This window comes from Budorcas taxicolor, chromosome 22 (assembly GCF_023091745.1).
Source record: "Budorcas taxicolor isolate Tak-1 chromosome 22, Takin1.1, whole genome shotgun sequence".
Classification (NCBI taxonomy): Eukaryota; Metazoa; Chordata; class Mammalia; order Artiodactyla; family Bovidae; genus Budorcas; species Budorcas taxicolor.
In genome coordinates this window covers 41,260,114-41,285,476 of record NC_068931.1, presented here as the reverse complement: position 1 = coordinate 41,285,476, position 25,363 = coordinate 41,260,114, and the positions used below count along the sequence as shown (strand labels likewise).

At 42.4% G+C, this 25,363-nt stretch overlaps 1 protein-coding gene across 3 annotated transcripts in view; it reads right to left on the bottom strand.

Annotated features, from left to right (window-relative positions):
- The window catches only part of PTPRM (protein tyrosine phosphatase receptor type M), a 657,833-nt gene that overhangs the window by 379,983 nt on the left and 252,487 nt on the right, over positions 1–25,363 (bottom strand). For all 3 annotated transcript variants that reach the window (XM_052660546.1, XM_052660547.1, XM_052660548.1), the window contains exons 4-5: positions 15,446–15,524; positions 927–1,042 (exon numbers count right to left, since the gene is read on the bottom strand). In XM_052660546.1, coding sequence (XP_052516506.1) covers positions 927–1,042; positions 15,446–15,524 — 195 coding nt within the window. The remainder of the gene's footprint in view (positions 1–926; positions 1,043–15,445; positions 15,525–25,363) is intronic.

Sequence of the window (25,363 nt, the reverse complement as noted above, 5' to 3'; positions counted from 1 at the left end):
GAGACCTTTGATCTGTCCATGAAACTACTGGCTGTGCAAAATACAGATGGTAGAGTTTGCAAGACAATAAAACAAGACACAAAAGTGATGATGACACTAAAAAACATCTACTTATTTTTTCTTTTTAAAAATAATGTATTTATTTTTAAATTGAAGGATAATTGCTTTACAGAATTTTGTTGGTTTCTGCCAAACATCATCATCAACAATAACATGTCTACTTAAATGCTCAAAGGGCTTCCCAGGTGGCTCAGTGGTAAAGAATTTGCCTGCCAATGAAGAAGACCCAGGTTCAATTGCTGCGTTGGGAAGATCCCCTGGAGAAGGAAATGGCAACCCACTCCACTCCAGTATTCTTGCTGGGAAATCCCATGGACAGGGGAGCCTGGTGGGTTACAGTCCATGGGGTCGCAAAAAGTCAGACAAGACTTAGTGACTAAACAAAACAGAACAAGAACAAATAAAAATGGTCAAAAGTAAAAGATGTGTTACTAATTTCTAGGTTTAGGCCTAGGGAGCTGAAAATTAACAAAAATGCCTATAAGTTTGTGTATGACATGCCCATGTGATTCTTTGGGTTTTTATCAAGAGGATGAATAGGGAGAGGGTATTATATTTTGGACTTCAACATCTTCCTCTAAAAGAAACTCAGTAACCAGAGCGTCCAAACAAGATGGCTAAGTAGAAGCAAGGGCAAAACCACAAATTCACAGCAAGGTTTATGAAGAATAACATTGAACTTGTCTTGAGCTCTTTGTTACCTGGCTACACACTGTGGAAGCAAGAAAAGAACTGGGAAGACTGCTCAGAGTATCCTCTTCCTCCCTGCTGGTGTCCTGACACTAACCGGATCTCCAGGGCCCTCCCCAGGGACAGGCTCTCTGCCCACTGGACTCACTCTGAACCGTGAAAGTGAGTTACTGTACCTGTAGCCAGAGCCTGTCTCCAGCCACGGTCCTGCCGATGGCGCTGCACTGGAAGGTGGCAAACTGGCCAGCGTTGACCTCCACATTCTGAATCCGCAGGAAGTGGGGCGTCCTGGCTGCAGGAAGACAAACAAGGAAAGATGTTGAAAGTGGAGGTCTGAACCCGTTTGGGTCTTTTCAAATCTGCCTGCAATTTCGGGCCTTTCCCTTTTGTTTACCTTTGAAGAAAAGAATGCCTTTGCTTCTAAGAGCTTTAAAGATTTCATTACGCCTGTAAAAGAGGTTCTGGAAAGATCTGCTGTGTTCTCTAACAGCCAGGCATTCTGGGATAGAACCAGACGGAAAGAAGATATTTTATGGTCCCTGCTGTGCAAATTATCATAGCTCAGCAGTCTTCTTGTAATAACAGATCTGTATTAATAAAGATTACACTGAGGCCTAATTGATGTTTTGAACAAAAACATATTAGATATTTATACTAGGAGCATGAAAAGAACAGTAAGAAGTTAAATGATGTTGTCAAGGAAACTTTTTAAGCCAAGTACGGAGCTGTGAGTAATGTATATTTTAATACAACTAATTGGTATGCAGCACTCCTCATGTAATATTTCCCAGCGACCAAAATACTCTCCCCATAGACAGACTCTGCGAAATTACACTGGAACTGCTACAGCATGGCGGGTTTTGCTGATTCTTATTTCCAATTCAAGGAGAAAGAATGCTTCCAACTGCTAAATAGCATTAAGTTTCAGAACATGCATTGTCCATAGGGGACACCTGTTTAAACAAAGCATCGTTCTATTTGATCTGAGAAGCACAGATCCGTTTCAGTAGCACACTGAAAACATCCATCGAGGAACTGGAGGGATGGGTTGGGAATTAAATTTTATGATAACTTCTCCTTTTAGGAAAACACTCTCTTACCAGTACAACAAGAGGTGGGGGAGGGGGAGGTTAGGGAGTAGAAAAGAAGAAAACAGGATGGTGATGTTTTCTGGGAGAAATAGAGAAATCTGAACAACAGCTAGAAGGCATTGTTTATGCCTTGCCAGCCAACGTGTCTCTGGATCACACCTTTCAAAGAATGGTCCACCACTCCTGGGCACCCAAAAATGATATATAGAACTAACATTAGCCTATGAAAAACATAATTAGGGGGCTTCTCTTAGCAGTCCAGTAGATGAGACCTCTCCCTCCAATGCAGGGGTTCAATCCTTGTTTGGGGAGCTAAAATCCTACAAGCCTCTCTGCCAAAAAACCAGAACATAAAAACAACAGAAGCACTATTGTAACAAATTCAATAAAGACTTAAAAAAGCACAATTAGGAGTGAAAGTGAATTACTGTCTAAGAACAAAGAAAAATGTAGTTTAATACCAATAACACAGAGGAAACCCCCATTACTCATTTGAAGACCAGCAATAACTGCAACAATGCGTTCATGATGCCTGGCATGCAAAATGCCCTCAGTAATTTCTAAAACAGCAGTATAACTGTGGGTCACTGTCTCTAATACTATTATATTCACTTAGAAGCTTATAAACTATTTCTCATTAACTTAATCAAATTCCCCTTAGTCAAGAACAGCACAAGTCTATGGTTTTTAAAGATCTGTGCAAAAAGTCCTTGCATCAAGTTTCTTTTTCTAACTCTTTGTTCCCAAGAAGCTGAAAGAACCATTGTTTTCAAAAAGTGGCAAAAGGTAACTTTTTTTGGGAGCATTTCATGGGGCAGAAACTTTTCCATTGATGACTCACTTGTATTCTCTGAAGAAGGTTTTTTCCATCATTTTACTTGTGGGTACTTAGCCAGTGAGAGCCAGACATGGAGTGGAAACTTGGGTCTGGCCAGTTCCAAAGCCCAGATGCTGCCCACTAGGCAACACGGCTTTGTAACTAGGTGAATGCCTTTCCCGGGCTCTGCATCCCACCAGGCATGGCTCCCGGTCTGACTGTTGGAATTCAAGCTCCTTTCAAGGCCCCTCTCCATTGCCGTTCTTTCCATAAAGCTTGCATGGATTCCCTCAGCTTGCAGTCAGACCTCTGCACCATCACTTGTCCTCTGTCGGGGCATCTCACTGGTGGTACCCTCTCCTGTCCTCCCACCTCTTCCTCTGGCTGCAGGTCACTCCCACATACTGGCTTCCTAACACAAAATGCTGGGCGTGTAACCATCTTTCATGACCACCTGGGCACTGTCACCCCACTGGGTTAAACCCAGGGTCCCTCCAGAGTCTGTGCTGAAGGGTTGCTAATTATTTTGAGTATCACCCAGGATATATCCCCATATAGTTAAGCTACTAGAAATTTAAAAAAAAAAATTTACTCTCTTGGGATAAACCATAATGCAAAAGAACATTAAAAAAGAACATACATATATGTATAAGGGAGTCACCGTGCTGTGTAGCAGATTGGCATGACATTGTAAGTCAACTATATTTCTATTTAAAAAGACATAAAGGTACTGATAGGCCTTCCCTGGTGGCTCAGACAGTAAAGCGTCTGTCTACAATGCGGGAGACCCAGGTTTGATCCCTGGGTTGGGAAGATCCTCTGGAGAAGGAAATGGCAACCCACTCCAGTACTCTTGGCTGGAAAATCCCATGGACAGGGGAGCGTGGCAGGCTACAGTCTATGGGGTCCCAAAGAGTCAGACACGACTGAGCGACTTCACTTTTACTTTCAAAGGTACTGATAATATATATTCTTATTTGCAATGGATAAGACAGCCCACACCACAGTCAGTGCTAAAAATATGTTTACTTCCTTGCATGAAAAGACTCACCATTATTAAATTCTCCTTTCTTTGATTACCGATGAAAAAATCTCCCTTAAAAGATCCATGGCAAAATGTCCATGTGCTGCTCATGCTTGTCTTAGACCTTGGCTTCCTACCCTGTATGCCACCTGAGATCCTTCTCCTTTTCTCCCTCCTTACCCTCCAAGGCTGCCAGCATTCTCAAAACTCCTCTTTTTCCTTATGCTCTATGACTGAGCTCCCTTAGCTTTTCTCACCCAGAAGGGCTCATCCAGGTGTTGTGGGGCTGCAGAGCTCTTCACCCTCCGCTCCCCTAGGGAGGCAGGAATGCAAGGAAGGTCTTTCTTCCCAGAGTGACCTCTTCCCTAGAGATCTGCAGCCTTTCAAAGGCTCCTGCACTTTCTAACTGGCACACAGGGAAAGCTAAAAAAACATTCAGTTTGCAGCATCAAGAATAAGTTTCCCACAGACTAAAGTCATTTACAGAAAATGAATTTCAATCTTGAAATTTTAAGTTCATTCTTTATCAGGTATGTCAGGATCGTTATTTTCAAAGAGCAAGGGTGGGCCACACATATTGTTTTCCCTTTTTCTAATGTTACAGCCTGTTTCTGAACTGCTGAAAAATAGCATACTTTATTTGTATCCAAATCCAAACTGCCTCCTGAAATGACTTACCTAGATCAGCTTCATCTACATATCTCTCCTACCAATATGAACTAAAATATTAAAAGATGTCCAATGTATTTAAAATCAATTTCATTCTTTTTCCTAAGATTTTTGATTAAAGTAATTTTTTTACCTTTAGAAAACACTTTCCATAATAAACATTAAAATTAAAGAAATAACATATTGGAAACAGTGTCAGACTTTATTTTTTGGGGCTCCAAAATCACTGCAGATGGTGACTGCAGCCATGAAATTAAAAGACGCTTACTCCATGGAAGGAAACTTATGACCAACCTAGATAGTATATTCAAAAGCAGAGACATTACTTTGCCAACAAAGGTCCGTCTAGTCAAGGCTATGGGCTCTCCAGTGGTCATGTATGGATGTGAGAGTTGGACTGTGAAGAAAGCTGAGCACCGAAGAATCAATGCTTTTGAACTGTGGTGTTGGAGAAGACTCTTGAGAGTCCCTTGGACTGCAAGGAGATCCAACCAGTCCATTCTAAAGGAGATCAGTCCTGGGTATTCTTTGGAAGAACTGATGCTAAAGCTGAAACTCCAGTACTTTGGCCACCTCATGTGAAGAGTTGACTCATTGGAAAAGGCTCTGATGCTGGGAGGGATTGGGGGCAGGAGGAGAAGGGGACGACAGAGGATGAGATGGCTGGATAGCATCACTGACTCAATGGACGTGAGTTTGAGTGAACTCTGCGAGTTGGTGATGGACAGGGAGGCCTGGCGTGCTGCACTTCATGGGGTTGCAAAGAGTTGGACATGACTGAGCAATTGAACTGAACTGAACTGAAATTTAAATTAAAAACCTGAATTTAGAATTTTCTAACTACTTTGTTTCTTAATCGTATATAAATTTACCTTTAAGAAGCAGCTTTGGAAAAAGGTATGCTTTTCTGCACTATCTATCATGCAATTTTTTTTGAGCTCATGGACTGTAGCCCGCCAGGCTCTTCTGCTCATGGGGTTTTCCAGGTGAAGATACTGGTGTGTGTTGCCATTTCCTTCTCCAAAGGATCTTCCCAACTCAAGGATGGCACCCACATCTCCTGTGCCTCCTGCATTGCGGGCAAATTCTTCTACCTGCTGAGCAATCAGGGAAGCCTGCACACTTTACGATTTTTAAATGGAAAGCATTTGGTAACCTGTGGCTGAGACACCTGTCTGCAGACCTACGCTTGGGCCTTCTGAGAGAGGCTGGTAAATACCCACTTAGATCCACCAAGGCTCACAGTGACTCCAGGAATGTTCCTACAGATTGCTTATTTGTACTAAGTAACGAGGCAGATGAAAACCATATCATGAGAACAGATACAAAAGGGGGGTGATCATCGGAAGCAGAGAAATGAAGATGAAACAAAAAATCCTACTGGAACAACAACAGAAGCTTCCAGTACCCGGAAGTTACGTTATTTATGAGTGGCTCTGAGGTCTGGTGGGAGTTCCTGGTTCTGTATAAAATTATTAGAGCAGGCCTTGGCCATTAAAGAAATTACATCCTTTAACTTAGTCTATTGGTATCTATTTATCTTTTTGTGACTACTGTGCACTTTTGAAAAAAATTTAACAAGCTATTGTGAGCATTTTCCTTGTTAAAGATTTACCTAAAACTATTAGAAAAAGTTGTAGTTCACAATCAGGGATTGTGTCACCCCCCCTCCCCCCAGAGAACATCTGATGATATCTGGGACATTTTTGTTTATCACAACAGGCGTAGGGGAGGTGGCGGGGCAGATGCTGCTGGAACCCAGTGTGCAGAGGTCAGCAATGGTGTTAATATTCTACAACGCACAAGATAGCCTCCACAGAGAGGAATTACCCCTCCTAATGTCAATAATGTCAAGGTCGTGAAATCCTTACATATATACAGGCTTCCTAGGTGGCACAATGGTAAAAAAACAAAAACAAAAAACTCCACCCGCAATGCAGGAGACACAAGAGACCTGGGTTCGATCCCTGGGTTGGGAAGATTCCCTGGAGGAGAGCATGGCTACTCACTCCAGTATTCGTGCCTGGGAAAATCCACGGACAGAGGAACCTGGCAGGCTCCATGGGGTCGCAAAGAGTACACACACACACACACACACACACACACGTATATATCATATGAACATAAAAAAGTTAACTGGAAAATTCCTTTACTTTGGACCTCTGAGTTTCTTAAACATAATGCCAAGACACAAGAGTTCATAATTAAATCCTCATGTAGACTTTTTGTTTTTTCCTTAGGGTGAATTTTTAGAAATCGAATTACTAAGACAAAAAGAAGCATTTTTAAAAGACTTTAGACACAAATTGCTGAACTACTTTCCTTCAAGTGTATAACAAACTGCATTTCTACCAGCAGAGTATGTGATGCTTTTTTTTTAACCACCCCTCAAAAATGTTACATATTAATTTCTGCATTTTTTTTGAAGAATTTGATTAAATATATGTGCTCTGCTTCATCAGCTTACCTAAAAATAATAAATAACAGGAATATCAGAACTGTCACTGGTTCTGCCATAGGTCTGTCCATGCACAGTAAAGCTGCCCTGGAAGGCTGCTTTCCTAAGGGCCCTGTTTCTAGCAGTGGCTACTGAACCAAAGAGAAAGGCATAGAAAAACTGATTTATCAATACAGTTTTATAATTATATTAGGAGTTCTTCTAGGTTATAACTTACATTTTTAATTTGCTGGCCAAAGATATGACTGTGTGACATTATTTCTTTATCTTCATCCTTATTAAGACATGCTGCTCAGAATGGGGCTTCTCTTTTCTCCTTTAGGAAGGATCTGATGTTCAATATGGCTTTCTCAAAGACTCCAGGGCTTATTATTTGCACAATAAGGTTAGCGTCTAAGGAACTGATACCTTTGTTCAAATGTATGGGTGGGTGGGGGGGCAGGGGGTGGCGTGGGCACCTCTGGAACAATGGCTCAGCGGTAAAGAATCCACCTGCCAATGCAGAAGTAGGAGACACGGGTTCAATCCCTGGGTCTGGAAGATCTCTTGGAGGAAGAAATGGCAACTCACTCCAGTATTCTTGCCTGAAAAATCCTATGATCGGAGGAGTCTGGCGTTTACAGTCCATGGGGTCAACAAGGAGTGAGACACGACTGAGCAACTGATCAAGCACACACTGCTTTGGAATGGCTTGTCTGTCTTTGGTTGGGGCAACAGTGTTTCTTGGTTGAGATGAAGACTTCCAGGAAAAAAAGTCATCTGGCTAAAATAATAACACCATACCTCAAAATGGAAACCAGATGAAGACAGAAAAACCCACTAAGCATAAACCCTTTTATAAGCAAATTATCATTTTCAATTAACAGAATTAATTGACATGAACAGAAGATAATAACTCACCCACCAGGGTAAATAAGACAAAGAGACTGTGGAATTCTTCGTTCCAGATCAGTTTCCTCCAAGATCAGGAAGGTTAAGATTCCTACTAAAGGCATTTGTAAGGTTTTTCAATAAACATTAAAGGTATAGATAATCTTTCCAGAGGTTTAAGATGCCTGGATTCTCCTCACCTAGTGCTATAAACCCTACAAATACTTTTGGTTGGGAAGCAATTGAAGGCTAATACTATTTTAAGGTTGGAGTTTCAGCATATGGGCTTCCCTTGTGGCTTAGACAGTACAGAATCTGTCTGCAAAGCAGGAAAGCCAGGTTTGATCCCTGGGTTGGGAAGATCCCCTGGAGAAGGGCATGACTACCCACTCCAGTATTCTCGCCTGGAGAATTCCATGGACAGAGGAGCCTGGCAAGCTACAGTCCTTAGGGCCACAAAGACAGGACTGAGTGGCTAACACTTTCACTTCACTTTCAGCATATATATGTGCAAGCTCAGGCTCTCGCTGCCTTGGAATAGATGCAAAAGTTCCTAAACCCAAGCCTTAGTGGATTTTTTTTTTCCATTTGCAAAACTTGGATTTTTTTTAAAAGTACGTATTCCATAGAGTCGGGATAAAGATCAAAGAAGATGCTGCCAGGAGAAGACATTCTGTGTGCCTGGTACTTAGCCTCAAAAATGTTCATTATTATTTAAAATAACTGATCTATCACTAGAAACTGGAAAAGATCCCAAGAAAAAGAGATCTACAGCCAGAAAGGTTTCAGTTCCATGCTGAGCTGCGTGCTCTGAACCTTGCCAAACCACCTTAATTGGAACGCAGGTAGAGCACCAGTAGAGTGGAAAATTCCAATCTAGCCCGTACTCAAAAAGAAAAATTCTCTTTTTCTCTCTAAATTTATAGGCCCATTTGTCTCCTGGGTACCCTTTCAAAATGCTATGCCAGTTTTCCTCTAAAATCTGCAGGAGTTCTAAAAACTAAATATCTTCCATGAATATTAAGAGGTTTTTTAGTAGAACTCTTCTATTTTTTTTTCATTTCTGCCATACTCTGTTGCTTCTTACTAAGATAACTTTTTAAAGAATAGAGGTTTTCAGTTATTAATTGATCTCACATCAGCCTTTGATTCCAAAGCCAGGAGTTATCATTGACCAGGATGCAAACCTTTCTGTACATGTCTCGTATCATTGATTCTCCAAAGCCTGCTACCAAATGCTAACAACAAAATCAGAGAATGGTAATTTGCAAGATCAAAGTGCAAACTGAAATGGACAACAGGCAGACTGTGTCCTGACCCCGTTGTCTTTTCATTTACATTTTAACGTAATGGCAAAGGCTGAGATGGGCCGGGGCCATGCCTGCCTGCCAGAATGCACAGTCAACACTTCTATTTGTGCAGCACATCATCACAAACAAAAGAGCCAACTTCTGCTAAAGAGAACACCCAGTACTATCTGAAAACAATCTATTTGCAAACTTTTCTTTTAAACTTTTAAAACAGACACTGCTAAATTATCCCATCTAAGAAACCAATCAGTATTTCTACTTAAGAGTTACAATCTGCAGTTAATTCATTCTAGTGGGCCAATCAGAATTCAGGCATAATAATAACAGCTAACATTTACTGAGGTCTTAGAAATGTGCTAAGCACTGTTCTAAGTTCATTATGTACATTAACTCATTTAATCCTTACATTTACCCTTTGAGGAAAACACTATTATTATTATTACCTCTATTACATGAGCCAAGTAATAGGGTCACAAAGGCCAAGTAACTCTTGTGAGCAGAGAGCTCTTAACAAACATGTTTCAAGACAAAGCTACTTTTGTTTTGCTTGTAAGGTAAGAATAGATCTTTTTGTAAGACAATTTGATTTATTTGGCTGTGCCAGGAATCAAACCCAGGTCCCCCGCATTGGAGTCTTACCCACCGAACCAATAGGGCAGTTGGTTCAGTGAGTCTTACCCACTGAACCAACAGTGCAGTCCTGTAAGAATGGATCTTAATGGAATAATCTGTCAAGACGAAAAACAGACTCAACATTCTTATCACAGAAAAATAAGTGAGCCACTATGTAAAGATAACTTTTATTAGTCACTGTATATTGAAGAAAAATGATAGTCCATTGGAGGAAAAACCGAAGTTAACTTCTTACCTTTAAAATGAAACAACAGTTCTGAGTTCTGTGCATTTCTCAAACAATGCCTTTATTGGGTCTGCCTTTATTCAACAAACATAATTCAGAAAATAGTTCCAGTTTTTTAATTTGTCACTGTTATTCTCATTTTAATCACACAGTTTAATGTCTTCATAAAAATCTAAATTTGAAAGTAGGCAATGTTTGAGTATGCAAATAAATATGATTGAAAAATTAATTTTGTTTTATAAAATAAGAATAAATTTGAATCAAGAATGCCATATTATGAACTCAGCATTTCTTAAGTGTTTAAAGAAATTGCTGACTTACTTCATACTGTGAAGTAGTAATACAGAAATGTCTTAGATTTTGCATTCATTTTATCCAATATATGGCACATAGGTTTATGAGAGTTTTTGCAATCTTTTTCATTATTACTTGTTAAAATTGGCAGAATAATAATGAGGCATGATTCTGTATAATTTTTAGATTTCACAATTGAAGGAATCATATACGCAAATATCTTTGTATTTAAGGTGTTATGTGACAACAAGTAACAAAGAATGTACACTATAAGACAAAATTGAAAAAGATATAGGTATCCCATTGTTCACTGCAGCACTGTTTACAATAGCTAGAACATGGAAGCAACCTAGATGTCCATCGACAGATGAATGGATAATGAAGTTGTGGTCCATATACACAATGGACACACAAAAGGAACACATTTGAGTCAGTTCTAATGAGGTGGCTAAACCTAGAGCCTATTACACAGAGTGAAGTAAGTCAGAAAGAAAGAGATAAATATTGTATACTAACACATATATACACAATCTAGAAAAATGGTACTGAAGAATTTATTTTCAGGGCAGCAATGGAGAAACAGACATAGAGAATAGACTTATGGACATGGGGAGAGGGGAGGAGAGGGTGAGACGTATGGAAAGAGTGACATGGAAACTTACATTACCATATGTAAAACAGATACCCAATGGGAATTTGCTATATGGCTCAGGAAACTCAAACAGCAGCTCTGTATCAACCGAGAGGGGAGGGATAGGGAGGGAGATGGGAGGGAGATTCAAAAGGGAGGGGATATATGTATACCTATGGCTGATTCATGTTGGGGTTTGACAGAAAACAACAAAATTCTGTAAAGCGATTATCCTTCAATTAAAAAGTAAATTAATTTAAAAAAAAGATTGTACACTATAACCCAATGAGATTCATCCTAAGAGTGCTAGGTTGATTTAACATCCCCAAATCAATCAATATAGTAATAAAATACACCAGGAGAATAAAAGACAAAAACTATATCATAATCTGATAGTTAATGGAGTTCAGGAAATGCTACCAAAAACATGGCACCTGGGTACACCGAATATATTAAGCTGAAAGAGTCTGAGAAAACAGCAGAAGCAAGAAGGTCACTCTGACCTTTCCTTCCCTTCTCCCTTCAAAGAGGCCATAAAACCCTCGTGTGACAGACGCCCTCCCAGTGCCCAGAGGAAAGGAGCTCGCTATCTCCAAGGACAAAGGCGGAAAAGAAAGTGAAGACACACGTCTTGCTGGGTCTTCCTCAGCTTACCACACTCACAGTATTGTCTATACCACACCACAGTCCTCCATGAACGTCCACTCTTCATGAAAACCAGCATGAACACACTCAGGTCTGTTTGTGCATGTCTCCATTTCCTTACGAGGCTCCCGTGTCGCATAAAACATACAGGAAGTGTATCTATATGCTTTTCTCCCATTTATCTGTCTTTGTCAGTTTAATTTTCAAACCCTGTCAGTGACCCTAGGAAGGCCAAGAAACACTTTCTCCTCTCCTATATAGGTAAAGGAAAAGCACTGGCTAAAATCCAACAGCCTTTCATGACTGATTTTTAAATAACACCCAACAAAGCAGGAATATAACAGAATGTCCTTCCTGATAATGAGCATCTGTAAAAAACCCAAACTCACAGCTAACATCACACTTCATGGTGAAAGGCTGGAAATTTCCCTCCAAAGACATGAACACAACAAAGATGTCTGTTCTCTCCACTTGTACTCAGCACTGTACAGGAGGTTCCAGCCACAGCAAGTAGGCAGGAAAATGAGTAAAAGGCACCCAGGCTGAACAATAGGGTATAAAACTAAACCTAAAGATCGCGGGTCTTGAAAATTCTAAGGATCTACAAAAAACAATTAGCGCTTATAATAAGTAAGTTCAACAGGGTCTCGGGATACAAGGTCAATGTACAAAAATCAGCTGTGTTTCTATACACTTGTAATGAACAATCTAATAATGAAATTAATAAAGCAATTCCATTTATTTGTTGTTGCTTTTCAGTTGCCAAGTCGAGTTTCATGCACTGTAGCACACCAGGCTCCTGCAGAGTAGTATCAAAATGAATACACAGGAATCTATTTAATGAGAGAAGTTCAGTTTGTACCTTGAAGACTGCAAACACTAATGAAGGAAATATTAGAAGGCCCGAGTAAAAGGAAAAACATTCCATGTTCTCATACAACTTTGAGAGGATGAATGGAATGATATGTGATGTTAAAATGCTGCATAGCTTATCAGATATAAAAATACATACCAGCACCATAAGGTAATAATAATAATAATACCCACATATGCCTAAGTTACAACCTGCTGAAAAACAGGAGACAATACTATGAAGCTGAAAAAACTGCTTCTTCAGTTTCTCCGACCAGGATTATTGAACCAAATTCAAAATATAGCTTTAGCATGCACACCAAATACAGAAATTATCTATGTTCACCAGAAGTGGTGTGAAGCTACTGCAGAGTCATTTCCGCATTTCAAAACGATCCGGCATCGTACTGTCACTACGCAAAAATCAATTTTATGAGCAACTGTACACCCTTAACAGAACAGCTACTTTTAAAAAACTGTCATAATGCCTGCTCATAAACCTATATGAATCCAAACAGGAGCCTTTAGAGTGAAGTAAATAAAGTTCAGCAGTTTTACATCTTTGGGGAAAGCAGAATTTTGGATATGAAATATTTATGCTCCTTCACGATGTAAATTTAATGAGCCTCAGCATTTCAAAATAATTGATTATTATTTAGAAACCCTGATAGGAAATCCCCTAGAATACAAACTGTAAAGCTTTCCATTTTAAGACCAAACGACTGCCTTCTTTAAAATCTTTATTTGCGTGTTTTCCCCATAAACTTAGCAGTTCAGGAGAAGATAACATGTTTTCCCCATAAACTTAGCAGTTCAGGAGAAGATAACATGTTTTCCCCATAAACTTAGCAGTTCAGGAGAAGATAACGACAGAAAGGCCATCATCAAGACCGTTTAAAGCTCACAGTTCAACACACCGTTACAGCATCCATCACCTTGGGACACAGGCTGTTTTGCGATTCTGTATCTCCTAACAGCAGTTTGTAGAGCCAATTAGGTATCAGAAACGGTATTCTCCAAAGGAGAGACATAAACACCATTTCTGTGGCTGCAGGCAGCTGGTCTTGGGAAGAATGCATTGAACTGTGGGAGACGCATTTCAGGAAGGCTCTGATGGAGGGGGAAGCATTAAGTCTTTCTCTCCTACTGAAGGCAGTGACTAGAATCCTGCCGGATGGGAGGGGTCCACTTCAGGAGCCATTCTGTTGGCCAGAGGCCTCTGCTCCTGCACCCAGGGCCGCAGAGATACCTGCCACATGGTGAGGTTTGCTCCAGGAAATGGCTCAGCACACAGTAGGTCTGTCTGACTTCTCTCCTGGCGAGAGGTGAATCAGAGGCCCTGAATGTTCATGCGCCTGAGAGGATCTCAGCGCACTTTTCCAAGCCTGAGGCTATGACTCTGAACGTTTGACCAAATTCCAACTCAGGTAATTATATCCTGCTTCTTGAATTTGCCCTGCTGTTCCCATTAGGGACAGCACTGTTCTTTTTTTTTTTTTTTGCCTTTTCAGAAAAAAGGGACCAAAATTCTTGTTGAATTCGCTAGTATTGCTGACAGAAGAAAAGGCCAAGTACCGAGTTACAATAGGCACGTCCTGACGGGGTAATGAGCAAGATGATTGCTGAGCTTGAACTGGGACACCAGATAAAGATCTCAGAAAGCAAGACCCTTTGGGGTGGAATCAAACAACGGTGTCATGAGAGCCCAGTGGATAACAGCCACCCAGGCTTGTCTGTGACTACCGTGTGAAGTAATCATTGGGGCATGTCTCAGCCCACACAGTAAAAGCAGACATTTCTGCAAGTGTTTTTATTTCTAGTATCAGCATAGCTATAACCACACTCCCATGGATTTGGCTGGGGACCTTCAGCAGAAAGGGTGGCGCTAGCAGCAAAGAACCCGCCTGCCAATGTAGGAGACATGAGACGCAGGTTCAAGCCCTGGGTTGGGAAGATCCCCTGGACAAGGGCATGGCAACCCACGCCAGTATCCTTGCCTGGGAAATCTCATGGACAGAGGAGCCTGGCAGGCTACAATCCACAGGGTCACAGAGTCAGACACAACTGAAGCGATTTAGCACACATACATGCTTCAGCAGAGATCCAGAATGGTCTGAATGAGCCAATTTTTCTTTAAAGCCAAGGACCCTAAAAATAAAGCAAGCCACCATCTCTGGGATTGTCAAAGATGTAATGTCTGACAATATCAACCTGGGGCCAGGATATGGGCAACTCAAATGTCTATGCACTGCTGGTGGGTGTGTAACTGGGCAGACACCTTTCGTAACAATTTGGCAGCATCTCGTAAAACTGTTTCTACCCGACATCTCAGCAATTCTGCCTGTAAGAATACACCTCGCCCAGGTTCTCACAAACTGCATGCAAAGGCATGCACGTGTACACACGCACACAGGTGTGTACTGCAGCCATGTCTGTCATAGAGAAAGACTGGGTCTTAGGGGGAACTGAATATTCATAGACGAATACAAAACTACAATGTAGTATACTTATATGATGGAATCTGATGGCCTGACCTAAAAACATAATGTTAAGAGGGGAAAAAAAGAAGAGAGTGATTTGTACTGTTCAATGCCACTCATTAGAATTTACAAAGGTGGGATTTCCCTCGTGGTCCAGTGGCTAAGACTCCACATTCCCACTGCAAAGGGTGCAGGTTCGATTCCTGGTCCAGGAACTAAGACCCCACATGCTGTGAGGCACGGCCCCCAAAAAAGAATTTATAAAAGGCAAACATGACTGACTTTTTCTGAACACATGATTATGGGAAACTCTGTACACACACACACTCACACACACACACACACACTAAGCACACACACACACTAAGCACACACAGACACAGAGTTTTGCAGAGTTTCGGTTGCTCAGCTCCCAACGTTGTATTCTGAGGTTGGATATTTGAACATACCAAAGTATTCCCACAGTCCCCATTCCTGATTTTCACTTTCAAGGCACTTAGTCATTTTTCACTTACAATGCATCACACCTGACACACGTACGTGAACTTCTGGGCTAGCAGAGTGCCGCCTAGAGGTCCATCAGGGACTCTCTAGACAGGACAAACTTCCCTCCAGGTTTTAGCACTTTCTCCCATCCATAACATAAATACACCCCCAACCCTGTCCCTGAAGGATTAAAAGTTGAGGCAACTTACTACACGGATGTCCTAACACCTTCACTTCATCAATAGCGAGGTAACCTTGATGTCCAGAAGTTATGACTTCAAAAATCACCTGGAAGATTAAGAAAGGTTTTCATTATTCATTCATTTTATCAACTTTGACCTAATATTTCCTGTAGATAAGATACCTCATTTCAACCATTCATTCATGTTTCCCACAGACATCACTGAATGTCTAGTAATCAGACAGTCAAATGGTCTAGGTTCTAAATCTTCAAAAACAACTAAGACTAAAACTCAGTTTTTTGGGAGGTTAATGTGGGGAGCAGACAGCACTGCAATCCAGGTCTCACCCCATAAAGGTGAGGGGGGACCCCAGGGAGGAACGGATACTCTAAAGACAGAGGTTGAGTCACCTTTCAGAGGTGATGTTAAGATTTAAATTGCTTTAAGACAATTTATTTTCTGGGCTTTCCCCATGGCTCAGCAGTAAAGAACCTGCATGCAATGCAGGGGCTGCAGGAGACACAGGTTCCATCTCTGGGTGGGGAAGATCCCTGGAGAAGGGAACGGACATCTGCTCCAATATCCTTGCCTGGAGAATCCCATGGACAGAAGAGCCTGGTGGGCTTCAGTCCATAGGCTTGCAAAGCGTCAGACACAACTGAAGTGACTCAGTATGCACGCATGCAACATATCTTCTGATCAACTTCTTTGAGGGGACTCTATGGACCAGGCGGAACCACATGGGGTCTTACAACTAATACATGCAATCAAAATGTTTAAAGTGCTATGAAAGAAGAGAACAGGATACTAGGAGGACATACTCCAGAGGACCTTCCACGAGGAAGCGGCGCTTGAGCTGAGAGCTGCGGGTGAAAGAGCCAAAGGTGAGACGAGTGTAAGGTATCTTCCAGGGAATGTGCAAAGGCCCTGAGGTGGACATGACCGTGACCATACAGAGGAAAACTGGGACCTACAGCTCTAAAGGTCAGCTGTGACCAGGCTCAGAGGCTCCACTCACAGAGCAATTCCAGGGAGCACACCATCTTAGAAACACAGAGAAGAGCTGTGCTGGCTGAAATTCACAGGGCAGAGTATGAATTGGGAGGAAAATGATATAAAAATCTTATGAGGAAGGCTTTACAACTGTTTGATCCTGGGAGAGGCAGAGCAACAGAAAAAGGGCAACATGCTTTGAGATCCTCAAGATGAATAACATTTTGACATGGTGGACTCAGAGAAGTTGAGGCTAAAGGAGAAAAAAGAACCACTAACAAAGTTTTCAATTTTCTAAACATGACTGTCTACAGCTCTCCATTGTCAGTTCAGTTCAGTTTAGTTCAGTCGCTCAGTTGTGTCCAACTCTGCAACCCCATGAATCGCAGCACGCCAGGCCTCCCTGTCCATCACCATCTCCCGGAGTTCACTCAAACTCATGTCCTTCGAGTCGGTGATGAGATCCAGCCATCTCATCCTCTGTTGTCCCCTTCTCCTCCTGCCCCCAATCCCTCCCAGCATCAGAGTCTTTTCCAATGAGTCAACTCTTCACATGAGGTGGCCAAAGTACTGGAGTTTCAGCTTTAGCATCATTCCTTCCAAAGAACACCCAGGACTGATCTCCTTTAGAATGGACTGGTTGGATCTCCTTGCAGTCCAAGGGACTCTCAAGAGTCTTCTCCAACACCACAGTTCAAACGCATCAATTCTTCGGCACTCAGCTTTCTTCACAGTCCAGCTCTCACATCCATACATGATCACTGGAAAAACCATAGCCTTGACTAGACGGCCCTTTGTTGTCAGGCTAGTGTTAATGCTAACAGGTCCACATGACACAGCAGGAACCCATGTCACCAGGGAGACCACATGAAGAGGGTCATTCTTAACGGACAACCCAGCATCCACCGTTCGAGAAATCAACTTTTTTATTCATATAAAAACCTGCACATGAATGTTTATAGAAGCTTTATTCATGATAAGCAGAAGCCAGAAACAGTCCGGATGCCGTTCAAATGGCAAATGATTAAACAGAGAGTGATACGTCCATGGTTACTAGTCAGCACTAAAAAGGGACATTTTTTTTTTTCTAATTGGAGGATAATTGCTTTACAATGTGTTGCTTTCTACCATATAAGAATGTGAATCAGCCATAAGAATACATGTGTCCCCTCCCTTGTGAGCCTCCCTGGCCCCTCCCATCGCATCCCAACCCTCTGGGTCATCACAGAGCATGAGCTTGAGCTCCTTGTGTCACGCAGCAGCTTCCCACTAGCTGTCTGCTTCGTACAGGGTAGGGTATGTGCGTCGATGCTCCTCTCTCAATTTGTCCCTCTCTCCTTCCCCTGCTGTGTCCACAAGTATGTTCTCTATGTCTGTGTTTCTCCTGCTGCCCTGCAAATAGATTCGTCGGTACCATTTTTATAGATTCCGTATATATGCATTATTATATAATATCTGTTTTTCTCTTTCTGACTTACTTCTGTATTAACAGCCTCTAGGTTCATCCACCTCACTAGAACTGACTCAATCAAGGAACTAACTACCGACACAACCAATGACTGGATGAATCTCCAGAGAACCGCGTTAAGTGAAAAAGCCCATCAGAAAAGATTACACGCAATACGATTCCATTTATGTAACAATGTGTAATGTCAGCATTTTAGAAATGGAGGCCAGGTGAGTGCTTGCCAGGACTCAGGGATGGAGGGAGAAGGAGCAGGAGCTCAGTTCAGTTCGGTCGCTCAGTCGTCTCCAACTCTTCGCGACTCCATGGAAGGAGCAGGAAAGATAGGGCAAAGTCTTAACCACTGGACTGCAAGTGTGCATGCCTGCTCAGTTGCTCAGTCCTGTCCAATTTTTTGCGACCCCATGAGTCCATCAGGCTCCTCTGTCCATGGGATTCTCCAGGCAAGAATACTGGAGTGGGTTGCCATTTCCTACTCCAAGGGATCTTCCTGACCCAGGGATTGAACCCATGTCTCCTGAGTCTCCGTCATTGCAGGCATTGACATGTCAATGTGACACGTGTCACGTGACATTGCTGTGTCACTTAAGAAGCCAGGGAAGTCCTTAAACAAGTTCCTTAAAAGCATATTTAAGCATGCCCTGAAAAGCTTTTCTCATCGTGAACCCTTGCTATCTGGCAAGTTTTCCATTTTGTACTTTTTTCTAGCCAGTGCCCTTGCCAAGAAAGCTTCAGAAGCAGAAATAGTTTTGTCTCTTTTTTTCAAACAAGGGACCACTCTATCAAAAGACAAGTATTGCTGTACAGAAATATAACACACATATGAAGGGGTGGGGTGATCACAGGAGTGTCTGAAGATGCCTGCACCCAGAGCCAGGAAGATGGAAGTCAGAGGAAACGACACAAGACCAGAGACAGCACCACCGGAAAGCAAAAAAAAAAACGGTGTAAAAATTGATGTGGGATGTGGCCATGCTTATTTTTATCAAACAGGACAGAACCTATTAAAAATCTATTAGAAGTAAGACTTGAGTCTCTTAAGGGAACCACACCAATGTTTTTCTTTATAAAAAATCAACAATTCAAAAAACATTTATTTACCATTTACATCCATGTCCCAGGCACCTTTTGTATGTATTATCTAATTTTTCTCAGTCAACCATGTCCACTGGAGTGAATATTATCTACTCAGTAGATACAGAACAGACTCAGTAAAGTTCAGTGATTTTTCTGAGGTCACACACTCAGGGTGTAATTCCAGGTCTATTTTCCTTTCACGCCTGAACTGTTTTCATGTGACTCAACTGCCTAACCTAGCAGGTATGAGAGACCATATGTAGAATGAATACACATGTGTATGCATATACACATATAACATACAACCATGCATACACACACACACGTGTGTACTCAGTCGCTTCAGTCATGTCTGACTCCTCGCAACCCCACGGACTGTAGCCCACCAGGCTCCTCTGTCGATGGGATTTTCCGGTCCAGGCGAGAATACTGGAGTGGGCTGTCATTTCCTCCTGCAGGTGATCTCCCTGCCCATGGACCGAGCCTGCATCTCTTACGTGTCCTGCAGACAGGTTCCTTACCACTAGTGCCACCTGGGAAAACCACACACATATATACACACACACAAATATACATATATAACTTTTAATGCATAAATGTATATATGTTCTAAATTCTTTATTTCTAGATTGAAGTAAGAATGTAGCCATCTATTTGACCTAGAAATATAGCTGCAAGGGCCAAACTATATGACACGGTTTTAACAACATGAACTTTAAGACAAGGGTCAGCAAACTATAACAAATGGACCAAATCTGCCCCTAATCTCTTGTTTCTGTCTGGCCCACAAATCATGGATGGTTTTTACAGTTTTCACTGGTAGGAGGAACTCAAAAGAAGATTTTTGTGATACACGAGAACTGTGTGTGTGTCTGTGTGTGCTTAGTCGCTCAGTTGTATCTGACTCTTTGTGACCCCAATAGCCTGCCAGGGTCTTCTGTCCATGGAATTCTCCAGGCAAGAATACTGGAGTGGGTTGCTATTTCCTTCTCCAGAGGATCTTCCTGACCCAGGGATCGAATCCAGGTCTCCCTCATTGGCAGGCAGATTCTTTACTGTCTGAGCCACCAGGGAAGCCCAACACGAGTATATGAAACTCTGATTTCCAAGTCTGCAAATTGAGCTTTATTGGAAAGCAGTCACACCCATTCATTTACGGATTATCCACGGCGACCCTCACAGTCTCAGCACCATGGAATTGCTGCCACAGAGACCATCTGGCTTGAAAAGCCTGAAGTATTTACTATCCAGCCTCCTGCTTTAAGAGGAAACTTTCCTGCTTGGCTCACCAGCAACTGCCATTACTCTGGTTAACAAGAAAGCATACGTCGACAGCAATAGTTCGTCACAGCAAGTTCAATATGCTTTGCACTTGCTGGGGGAGCCTTGTACTCCTCTACCAATGGCAGGGAGAAAGCCCTCTCCTGGGCTGAAAGCCCTCTCCTGGGCTGACTTGTTTCAACTCTATTACAGGGGTAGGTGTTTTCAATGCCCACATTACCTTGCAGTAATCATTACCAAATTGTTAAAGCATAAAACAAAACCATAGAAATTAATTACTTGCTAGACCTCAAAACACTGTCTTAAAAATTAAACTAAAAATGGAAGAGGGCTTCCTTGGTGATGCAATGGTTAAGAATCTGCCATGCAGGGGTTACCAGTTTGATCCCTGGTCCGGGAAGATCCCACATGCTGCAGAGCAGCTAAGCCCGGTGCCACACCACTGATTCCATGCTCCAGAGCAAGTGCTCTGCAACAAGAGAAGCCACCACATGAGAAGCCTGCACAGGACAGCTAGACAGTAGCTCCCACTTGCCGCAACTAGAGAAAGCCCACACGCAGCAACAAAGACCCAATGCAGCCAAAAAGTAACTAAAAAATAAAGAAGAAAAATTTTTTTAAAAATGAAAGAAAACCCAGCTCATTTAGAAGGCAAATCCTCTATAAAGATGCCAAACTACGAAGAATTTATAATAAAAATTTCATATTCGAGCCTCTCACATCTCATTCTACACAAAGTCCTTTGGCATTCGCTAGATTGCAGCTAAATGTTTGTGTTTTTACTGATACACATGCATTTTTAGGATAAATGCCTTTGCCCTCCAGCCTAACCTAAGCTATGATTATCTGAAAGGTTGAAAGCTGAAGTGGGGGGTGGGTATGATGGAATCAGAGTCAAACTGCATTATTCTAGAATAATTTTGTCACCATACAGTATTTAATCTTATATCACCTTTTTTGGGGGGGGAGGAGGCAGGGAATCTGACTTAATGGAAAATACAATGAATCCTCAGTATTTGCTGATTCTGAATTTGAATTTGACTGCTCTGTAATTTGTGTGAAATCCAAAAACCAATCCTCGCAAAGCGTTCTTGGTCATTTGAGAACAAGGACGGAGCAGTAAACACTAGAGTCGCCGGACACACACAGCCCAGCAGAGGCTGGGGAAAAAGGGGCTCTGCCTTCCAGCTTCCCCTCTCCTGCTGCTAACAACTGTCCTCATCCGAGACTAAATGCTCTACGTTTTTCGCCTTTTCGAGCCTTTTACTGGCGATGCTGCTGTTTAAGACAGCCCCCAGCTCAGCACTAAAGTACTGTCTGGTTCTTGCCAAGCGCACAAGGCTGTGATGTGTCTTACAGAGAAAACACATTTGTTAAATAAATAAACTTCCTTCAGGCCTGAGCTAGTGCTCTTGGCCACGTTCAATGACAGGAATCAATGACATACATTGAATAAGCCACCTTGACAGAAGCACACATAAACCAAGGTTATGCCTTGACCTGTCGATGAAAATCTCACGGCCAGAGGCTCTCGCGGTGGGGCTGACGCCCTGTTCCCCACAGAAGCAGCGGTGCGGTGTTTACTAATTCAGCACTCACAGTGATGTTTAGGACAAAACGGCAGGAGTGTGTTTGGATTTACACCGAGGCCTACTTCTATGAAAGTTCTTGGCCGCTGGAAGGACTCGATGCTCATTTCTGCTGCTGGTTCCCAGATGTTATTGGCAGTGGTGGGAAGTAAAGACATGTAGGCTAGACAGAGCCCACAGACATTCCATCACTTAACACATAACATCTCTGGGGGACAAGATGTTGCACCCCCGGCGTCTTTGGAGACTTGGGGGAAAGCTGTTGAATTTCAGTTAGGAAAGAGCCGGTTACACCACTGACTAATGAGTGCTGTTTTGTTCGCTCATGAAGACTCATCCTGGATCTGAGTCCGCGAAGCAGGAAACGGAAAGAGGTTTAACCCGGCAGCATCTCTGGTGTTCCCCGCTTCAGTGAGGAGCAAAATTAGCTTTCCACACTGTCATTTCCCCTGGCCACACGTGAGCAAAGCAAAGGCCTTAGGTTACAACAGAAACACTCTCCATGGAAGATGGGCTGGTAGAAGCCATCTGTCAGTCCCTAGAACAAAGGGGCTCCCGTGGCATCTGTCTGTCTTCCACACAGAGCCCCATAGCCCCTCTCTGGTTTTGGTTTAAATAAAAAGCTACAGTGTATCACACTGAGGACTGAATTTCAAGCTATGAATTTGGAGGGGGGCACAAACATCCAGTCTATAGTGAAAGTTCAGTTCAGTTCAGTTCAGTCACTCAGTCGTGCCCAACTCTTTGCGACCCATGAATCGCAGTACGCCAGGCCTCCCTGTCCATCACCAACTCCCGGAGTTCACTCAGACTCAAATCCATCGAGTCCGTGATGCCATCCAGCCATCTCATCCTCTGTCGTCCCCTTCTCCTCCTGCCCCCAATCCCTCTCAGCATCAGAATCTTTTCCAATGAGTCAACTCTTCCCATGATGGGGCCAAAGTACTGGAGTTTCAGCTTTAGCATTATTCCTTCCAAAGAAATCCCAAGTTAAGACATAATTATTCCTGAGGATAGGCTATTAATATGAGAGGGGCAGAGGCTAGGAGAAGGGCTAGTCTTTGGAGGAGTGGAGCGTGTTCAATTTCTTAATATGGGTCATGACTTCGTGAGCATATTTAATTTGCAAACATTTATCAAAATACATATGTATTACTTATGCATTTTTCTTTACATACTTAATTCAACAAAAATGTAAAATATTTGCCCACATCAGACATTAATAAAAAAAATCTTGACACTCCCACGAAAGGCTAAGTATATCATATTCACAAAAACTGCTACTTTATTTTCCAAATAAAAAACTAAAACTAAAACATACACAGGAAAAGAAAAGTTTCTGTGATAAAGAAGAGCCAAAGCAAAACCACAAATGACACGACTTTAGAAAATCAGGAAAAAAGAACGGAGACCTTTGTTTAGAGGCACATATTGAAGTCATGTTAAAACCTACTTTCTCTAGGTTAAAAACATTCAAACGACAAGCTTCACAGTGGAGCTGATTATTGGTGCTTTGTTACATCACTCAGGACATTCTGAAATGATGCCATGTTTTTTCCTACCAATCAACATTAATTTCTTCAATTTTCTTGTGTTTTCCCTATCTCTTTTGAAAAGAGGAAATGTTCTTTTCTAAACTTTTCTACTCGTGGCTCAAATGTCCATTCTACAAAATGGGCTATGTAAGCAAATTAAGGCACAGGGAAACGAAACAGGAAAGTGATAAGGAAAAGTAATGAGAAGCTAGAAGCGACAGACCTCAGGGAAATGGAAGACATTCACCCAGAAGAAGGACCTGTCCTTAATCATCAAATAAGTATAAATCGAGAAGGAAACTCAGAGATATGCAAGTTTCTCACAATAAATGGATAAAAATCATCTTTGAAGATATGAAACTGTCATGTGAATCCCTCTGCTTCCTAAAATGCAGCTCTGTGTCTGTAGTAAAGTGACAGCCTCATATGTCCTCACTGATTTCTTCAAACTCATCTCTTTTTAGCACAAAATGTAGGGGGCGGGGTACCTGATTAGAACAGCTTTCCTGCCTGAGACAGGGCTTCATTTCGCTGCCATATCTAATTTCCTGTGTCCTCCCAGACAGACAGAGCAAGCTGATTGTCTTGCACTTGGTACAAAGCGATTCAATGGTCTCGCACTTGGACTAAGGACCATAAGTTAAGGAATTAATGGAGTCAGAGAGCCTTCTCTTCTTCCATGAGTACATATCAGGACTTCCCAAGTGTGCTCCAGGAAACAAGGAGACTCAAGAGATGTTCTGCTAAAGCCCAGGTGGATGTCCACGTTTCACCCCAGTATATGCACCTGCCACGTGTCACCCATGGGCTCTGAAATGCCTTGTGATACAGGATGCATTCGATTTCCCTTAAATCAGTACTTCTTTCCATTTGGTTGACCAGTGCCTTGAATCTTCCTTGGAAAGCAGTTTGGAAAACACTCACTCATGCAGACCTCGGACACTGTCTATCACTTTGGTGACAAACGTCCCTATAGTCAAAGTTATGGTTTTTCCAGTAAGTCACATATGGATGTGAGAGTAGGACCATTAAGAAAACTGAGCACTGAAGAACTGATGCTTTCAAACTGTGGTGCTAGAAAAGACTCTTGAGAGTCCCTTGGACAACAAAGAGACCAAACCAGTCAATCACATAGGAAATCAACCCTGAATATTCATTGGAAGGACTAATGCTGAAGCTGAAGTTCCAATATTTTGGCCACCTGACACAAAGAGTTGACTTATCAGAAAAGACTATAATGCTGGGAAAGATTGAAGGCAAAAGGTGAAGAAAGTGGCTGAGGATGAGATGGTTAGATAGCATCACCAATGCAATGACTATGAATCTGAACAAACTCTGGGAAGGACAGGAGAGCCTGGCATGCTATAGTCCACAGAGTCACAAAGAGTCAGACACAACTTAGCGACGAGACAACAGCAACAACTTAGCAGCAAGTGTCTGCTGAGCTGCTACCAACTCAGCGTGGCTTTCGTGACCTTCTCAAAAGTGGGCTGAACGCCAGTCCAGTAAGAAACCAAGGCTGCCATGTGGGAGTCCAGCTGGAAGGTGATGAGAAGAGGTAAGAAAGACCAAGTCCTTCCTATTCCCTCAAACCATCATCCACCAGGAAAGATGGCAGATGGGTAAAGGGTAAATGTTGGCTTAGCCTCCCTTGAAATGCTAGCCCCTTGGTAAGCTTGGCGTGCAGAGAACAGAGAGCAGGGATCCACCTCTCCTCTCCTGCCAGGCCCTTCAGTGCATCTAAGTGATTTGTTTTTACAGGAGGTCTGGTGGGCTACAGCCCACGGGTCGCAAAAAGAGCTGGACACGACGGAGGAGACTGGTAGGCTACAGTCAGTCTGTGGACTCGACTGAACAACCAGACAACAACAACAAGTGGAGCAACCAGAACACCGTCATCTTCCCTGACTTTCCCATCCTTCTTGTTACTGTTCCCTGCCTGGCATGACCCCTTATTTCAGGAGCTGAGGCGGGGTTGTGGTGGTGGATTTCTAGACCACCTGTG